Below are 7,713 nucleotides of genomic sequence, written 5' to 3'. Positions count from 1 at the left end.
CTATCACATACTTGTGATTTCTATTTTACCATGTGAAAGATATTTTGTATATGTCCGTGATCATAAATTAACATTAAAATACATGAAAAATTATTATGATATTTCTTTAATCGTCAAAGATTTTCATTTTTTCATTTTTCTTTTTCATTTTTTCTTCAAATAAATTATTACATTGAAAAAAAAGTTATACAACTTTGCTATAATATAAAAATCAACAATTTTTAAAGTAACAAGAAAAAAATCTAATTTGCAAGGAAAATATAAAAACACAAAATAAGATCCCAGGTAGCAAGGTGACTTCAAAAGACATCATTTAGACGTCATTAAGACGTCATGATGTCTTATTGACATCTTAATGACGTCTTTAGACGTCACCTTGCTACCTGAGATATTTATATAATTTCTTACCAAATTTGTATTTATTATACTACATAAGAATATATAAGAATATAAGAATATTTATATAATAAGAGATATATAATATATGAATAAAAAAAATATATATATGTGTATTAAGAATGTTTATATAATATAATATATATGTAAATACATATATATATAATATATATGTAATATACATATATATATAATATATATGTAATATTATAAAAAAAACGTTCAACATTTTTTAAAACATTATTTAAAATACCGTCATTTGAGGTAACTTGGAACACCGAGGTAACTTTGAACAATTTGCAACGGCTTATAAAAACATGTGGCATCATTAAACGGATAGAGGTAGAATTTTCATATCAGCGATATAAAAACTACCCCAAATGACGGTATATTATATTGTCCTTGAAATAAAATAATTTTTGTCAATTTATGTCTGATATATTGGTATTTTTGGCTCATTAATTTTCCCTCATAATTCATAACAATTTTAACATAATTTTCTATAATTAATTTTGTTATAAAGTATTTGTGGTTTTCAAGAAAGTCTAATTCTTTTTATTACTTCTACTATATTATTCTACTATGCTGCGTCCCGAAATAGTGCTGACAGTATTGATATTGAAACCAGCCATATTGTCGTTCCAAAATTGTTAGTCAGTAGCAACAGCGTAAGAAAACGAAATGCGTTTTCAGTATCATGCAGTAGCTCGTAGAAACAACCTAAGTTAATCTATAATCTATAAATATATAAAAGGCAAAGAACGTTAATATAATTATGAATAAGATAATATCAATTGTACTTGACGTACAATTGTACAAAATATAGTGCATTTTTTTTAAAACAGCGAAAGTTTATCTTCAGTCGATGAAGAAAATATTGCAAATATTTTACAAATAATAACAGAACGAGGACCTTAATATTAAGACCACGTGTAAAAAATTATATAGAAAATACTATCGCTTTCTTTTCAGATGAAGGATTTAAAGAACATTTTAGGTAAGATAATTATAAATAAAGTAATTAATGCGATTAAAGTCTGTAATTTTTGTTCTCATTCTGTTTAATAATGTAACTTACCTGATAATGCTTGTTCGTAATCTTGTTGAGATAACAATACTTCATATGATTTATTTTCAGTTGCGTCAATTACTGCACATTTTACTAAGGCCTAGTTGCACCAACATTATTTTGATTTTAAGCGAAACTTAAACATATATCTATCTTTATCTTTCTTTCTATATAAATAAAGATAGATATATACTTAAGTGTCACTTAAAATCAAAATAACGTTGGTGCAACCGGGTCTAAGGTTATTTTTCACGCTTGTTACTTCAGAAACAGATGTCATATGCATTCTTGAACCTGCACTACCTCGAAATAATGTGCGCAATTTGCCGGAAGTCAGCAATTCTCTAGGACCTTATTTTCGTGAAAAAGGTAGTAAGTTTTGCTTTTTTACAACATACTGAAAATGATTTTGGAAGCCGAAAACAGTACTGTCAGCACTGTCAGCGCAATTCGGAACGCAACCTATGTCCTTAAAGCATATATATGGAGGGGGAATGCTGGCACGAAAGTGTCTCCAAGATGTGTCCGAGAGAGAAAGCTATACGTTCCTATTTATCCTCTGTGCGCATGCGTTGAAGTTGACAGGTTAGGTTAGGTTATAGAGTTGACAGGAGATAAAAATTATTTATTTTCTTTTCACAGAGCTCTGAGAATTTTTTAAGAATTTTGTATTAACTTTCTAGTACTTCAAGAAAATGCAAGAAAAGGCAAAAAAATTCAGTACTAAAAAGTTAATATAAAATTCTGAAAAAATTCTCCGAGCTCTATGAGAAGAATATAAACAATTTTTATCTCTTGCTATTTTTCGGTAAAGTTAATAGAATTCAAGTAAAAAAATATTGAAACCAATAATTTTGTAGTCTAGCAACAAGTGACGCATGTTGGCGCATGCGCACAGAGGAGGAATAGGAATGTATACCTTTCTCTCTCGCATAGATCTTGGAAATACTTTTGGTCTACAGGAGGCATACGCAATTCTCCCTTCATATATACAGGGTGTCCCGAAGTCCCATGATGACCCTTGGTGAGAACGTAGAACGGATTGAGGTGAGCAAGAAAGTCCTGTGCCGTTTTGCGATATTCGCAATAGTTTTTGAGAAATTAATTATTTTGTCTCAACAAATCAGCGTACAGAAAGCGGCAGCGGAAAGAAAGATGCCTTCGGCCGACGTGCGACCGTGACACTCGCGAATCGTATCTCGCCGCATCCCTCCGCCCATAGCTACGAGACATAGACTCGCTATGTCTCGTAGCTATGGGCGGAGGGATGCGGCGAGATACGATTCGCGAGTGTCACGGTCGCACGTCGGCCGAAGGCATCTTTCTTTCCGCTGCCGCTTTCTGTACGCTGATTTGTTGAGACAAAATAATTAATTTCTCAAAAACTATTGCGAATATCGCAAAACGGCACAGGACTTTCTTGCTCACCTCAATCCGTTCTACGTTCTCACCAAGGGTCATCATGGGACTTCGGGACACCCTGTATATGCTCTAAGATAAGGTTTTTCCAATATGTATCACCATGTGATACGCGGATATTAGAAGCGTTTACGTTGCTAACTTTGTTTTGCTCTACTGAGTTCCTTCTTTTGCCGTTGTTTGGTCCTGGAGCGCTACAGATGTTGACAGACGCCTAGAATCGCCGCTAGCGGTCTATGGTTATATAGTCAAAGGTTGCACCCCCACTCACACATACATAAAGCACATGGACAGTCACTGCTAGTGTCAATGATTTTCAATTGCAATATCCCTAGACACTTTCATGCATACGGCGCCACAAGTTGCATTCCAATTAAATATATAATGTTGTGTTGTAATCGTCGACACAACATTATACATCCGTACTCAGCTCAAGGGCTACTAGTCGGCTGTGTAAACTATTTTTTTTGTTAAGGCAAAGGAAATGCATTACGCATATCCCCGGGGAATACGGGACTTCTCCAGGGGTAATGTAAGACTCTCCCCTTCTCGACAAAACCGGGGAGGGGGCCTACCTACTAAAACCTCTGCCGGGCCCTTTGCGGTCATCAAGAGGGTGGCCCGGGAATCGCTCGCGCATAACTTCTGGGACGCCCTCGGCCGCCGGGCGGGTCTGACTAACCCGCCCCCACTCCCGGGCTGGGGGGGGGGGCAACTTCCTCCTCGGCCCGTTCCTCCGATCCCCCGCGACCGGACGTGGGGCCCCACGTCCGGTCACACCATTCCCACTAGGAGTGTTATAGGCCAGGCCCGGTCCTGTCCGGACCCGGCACGCCCCTACGCTCCTGACCAAGATTATGGGGTGAAGGGATCATTATGCCCCTCCACCCCTCTCGGTCAGGAGATCCCGTACTTTGGGAGGGAGGTGATGCGTTGGCGGATCGGCCACCCTGTCCCCCTCCCAGAGGCGCCTGGTTTGACTTCTCGTTACGGGAGGGGATTCACGCCTTATGCGTATGGTGCGTCTCCCCCCTTCAGCCAGGCACCTCTTATTATCTCCCCCCCCCTCGCGGGTCCTTCGGCGATTGCCGCCGGAAGGGCCTAGCGGTATAGGAGGGACCGCGCACCCGTAAGTACTCCGGCGGAGGGAACGCCAGCGGTGACGTCCCCTCCCCGTCGACGGATGCGCCGCCGGGTGGGAGAGGCGCTCTTCTTCATCGGCGCCTCTCCCCGTCCCAAGGGGCGACTCGCACCTCCATATTCGTTCCGCTTCCTTCTTCTGCGACACTGTTGTGACGATGGACCAGTCCTTATCTTCCCCAAGCATGACCCTGATAAGGGCCGGGGGAGAGAGGTCCGTCCCACCACCCCAATTAGGACCCGGCGCTTCTCCGCCTAGGAGGAACACTCCTTCAGGGTGCGCCGTGTCGAGTCCTCCTCGGCCCCATAGTGGTGGCAGCGGGAAGTATGCTCCCTACTAATTCTATGTAGGTACTCTCCGAAACATCCATGTCTGGTGAGTACCTGCGTTGTCCGGAAAGACAACTCTCCGCGGGCGGCTGTGTAAACTAGTGTTTTCTAGTGACAATTAAAGTTAATAAACGTAGCGGCTTGAAAAAGGACTGGCACTTGCGACGTCAAGTAGATAATATTTTTTTTAATATTTCGATTTTATTATTTATTATTAAAAAATACTAAAATATAAGCACAGTTGAAAAATAATCCTAACCCTACCCAACATACGTATACACTTTATTCCAATTAAATCGTGCACAACGTTACACTTTGTGCATTTCTGTTTACATATGTGTCAAGATGTGTTAAGCAATTGGAAAGCACCCAAAATTATAGTGTTTGACTGGCCTTGGGTTAATCGCTCCGAGAGCGATTATTGACTTCATAAGTCTTTACTAGCCAATCATAAAGCTAATAAATACTTTTTCGACCAATAAACGTAGACTGAATGGGAGCGGTGCACTTGGACACGGTGCATTTGGACACAGCCAATCACAGCACCGTATGATTAGAGACATTTGTAGGGTCCCTTGGAACAGCGACTTGTGATTGGACTGTGTCCAATTGCCCCGTGTCCAACTAATATACACCCGACTGAATAACACAGAATGGGTTAACCTGGAGATCCTTTAATAAGAGATCGGACACCGTCGTCCGGTGTCCGATCGCTATGTTTTTTCGCTATGTTTGGGTCCAAACCGGAAGTATGCTTATCTCACTTTAACTTATTGCACCAGTTCAGCAGTGCAGCCAGTACAGCCAGTGCAACTGAAAAGAATAGACCACTGCTTGTGTTGTCATTCAGCTAATGATCCTAACCGGAAGTGTGTCCCAAACATGACCCAGCCAATCAAAACGTTGACATGTGGTATCCGATCTCTTATTACAGGATCTGTAGGTTAACTCAAAGCCAGTCAAACATGCTATAAGTCTCGATCTATAATAAGTGTAGTAAGCTTTAAGCCTTAAGAAATTGACCAATTACAGTCAAATTTAAGGATAATAGTCGATTGTGATTGGTCAATTTCTTAAGGCTTAAGGTTAGGCAACAGTTTTCCGAAAAGTGGAGGGGATAATGTTGGTATCAAGAAAAATCTCCACATAATATAATTTAAAGATTTGTTCTTTGTAACTGTACTACTGAACTGGTGTAATAAATTGAAACGAGACAAGTATACGTTTTCTCACTTTAACTTTTTGCATTAGTTCAGCAGTGTGCAGTTACAAATAACTGATCTTTAAATTATATCGTGTATAGATTTTCCTTGATACCCAAGGCGTATTTTTGTTATCCAACCACGATCAACCAAACCCAACCGCAGTCATTTTTGTTAGTGGTTGTGACGTCACCGATGCTAACACGTTAGTTTGGTAGGACTCAAACATTCAACCAAACCCAAGAGGTTGTTTGCGTGTTGCGTGAGGAAGGAAAATCTCACTTTAAAGTTTGGCTGGTTTGGCAAATGCAGTGATGGAAAACATAACCCTGAACCTTGATCAGCATATGCTGTGTCTGGACGATGCTGGCAATATCAAGATTTCAGAAGATCCAGAAAACCCAGGGCTTTTAGGGTGTTTGATAAACTAAGTAATTATTAAAACACCATTTAATTAATAGTTTAATATTTTAAGGTTATAATCTAATGAACTATATATATTTCAGGCAATTCTGTTTTTGTCGTCCCAGACAATAGAAAAATACCCCAATTTCTGCCGCATATGCGCTTTATAGAGGAATCTTCTGATCAACTTATCAAACCACAAGTGTGCTCTGCTGATCAAGTCGACAATGTCACTGCACATGAAGAAATATGGGTGAGAAACTCAGGTAAACCTTCGGCCTGTGATACAGAGGCAGCTAATGATCTTATTACATTGGTGGGAAATGATCGTTTTAAGTCCTTATTGAAAGATAAAACCAGCATAAAGAAGAATGTTTGGGGACAAATTCCAAAAGAAATGATGACTTTGGGCTATAATTTTGGTAATCGAGATCCTGGTACAGTTTGCTCTCAAAAGTGGAGGAACATGCAAGGAAAAACTATAACATTCATTCAGAATGGAGGGCCCAAGAGCACTGGATCAGGGAAGCTGAAGAAGCCTGCATTTTACGATGAAGTGAGAGATGTCATTAAGGATTCTGCTAAGGCGATCCCAATTAATTGTATGGACACAATGTCAAATTTGTCTAATCAGGCCTCACCATCATCAAGAGCAAGTAGTTCTTCAGGAAATAATGACAGTGCATATCCTCAAAAATCCTGCCAAAGCAGCGTTAGGAATTCTGAAGAGCCTCTGTCTGATAACGAAGCAAAATTAGCCTTCAACAAGGAAAATGTGAACCCTTTTCTGAAAGTGCAAAGAACAACTAAGGCCAAGAAACAAAAAGTTGAGAGCAGTGCCATATACAATTTTTTAAAACAGGATGCAGGAGAAAGAAAAGTGCAGAATGAAAATCTTATGAAGCTTCTTGCTCAAAAAATGGAACAAGAAAAAAAATCAAAAAGACAAATGTTGGAAATCCTTTCTAAACTGCTTGATAAGTAATGGAAATGACTTCTAGATCCATTGTCTTAAAGTGTTTAATATATTAATATATTGAACACTTGAAGACAATGGATCTAGAAGTCATTACCATTATAGAATTCTATATTTATATTTTATACAAGATACACATCCAATTTCCCATATTCGATATCCAATAAGAAAGATTGTTTTATATAAAACATACATTTTTATTGAATATCGGACATCGTACATCAGAAATAGGACGCAATGTAAATCTTGTATCATATATACTCCCCCTAATGTGTGATTCATTTTTAACCATCCAAAGGTCAATTATTAAAAAAATGTATTAATGATAAAGCAATGATTCTATTATATTGAATGCTGCCAAAGAAATATTTACTTTTTGTTATTCTAGTTAGTGTCGTTGCTTATGAAGCAGTAGCCTTGACAATGATTTTTATTTTAGTTTTAGAAATATATGTGCCAATTTTATCAAATATCACATAATATTACACATATTATGTATATAATTATTGTTGATTTTTGTTTAATTATATGTTAGTGTATGTGGCACCTCTCAAGATTGTTAGTGACAAATTAGTTTGTAATACTACGAAACGAGTCTTTAGTTTGTACTAGTAGTTTGCAATATTATTATAATTATTATTTCATAATATTTGTTGTCTAGGGGCTATCTGTTTAATTACTATTGAAATGTGATATATATGTGTTTGTGTACTAATATCTTGGCTGTATGTTGATTTTGACACACACACACACACACACACACACACACACACACA

General features: G+C 38.2%; 1 protein-coding gene across 2 annotated transcripts; it reads left to right on the top strand.

Annotated features, from left to right (window-relative positions):
- Positions 1-5,469: 5,469 nt before the first annotated feature.
- On the top strand, positions 5,470-7,315 carry LOC116850483. Of its 2 annotated transcripts, none has more exons than XM_032828809.1 (3): positions 5,470-5,571; positions 5,658-5,987; positions 6,063-7,315. In XM_032828809.1, the coding sequence occupies exon 3, from the start codon at positions 6,119-6,121 to the stop codon at positions 6,944-6,946; it is 828 nt and encodes a 275-aa protein (XP_032684700.1). In that variant the 5' UTR covers positions 5,470-5,571; positions 5,658-5,987; positions 6,063-6,118; the 3' UTR covers positions 6,947-7,315. The 2 variants fall into 2 exon arrangements, with proteins under 2 accessions (XP_032684700.1, XP_032684701.1); XM_032828810.1 differs by having other exon boundaries at positions 5,519-5,987; positions 6,063-6,517; positions 6,596-7,315.
- Positions 7,316-7,713: the final 398 nt, after the last annotated feature.

The sequence above is a fragment of the Odontomachus brunneus genome, unplaced genomic scaffold, assembly GCF_010583005.1.
Source record: "Odontomachus brunneus isolate Ranch 3 - 2012 unplaced genomic scaffold, Obru_v1 Obru_scaffold_146, whole genome shotgun sequence".
NCBI classification, from domain to species: Eukaryota; Metazoa; Arthropoda; class Insecta; order Hymenoptera; family Formicidae; genus Odontomachus; species Odontomachus brunneus.
This window is presented reverse-complemented; position numbering and strand designations above follow the sequence as displayed.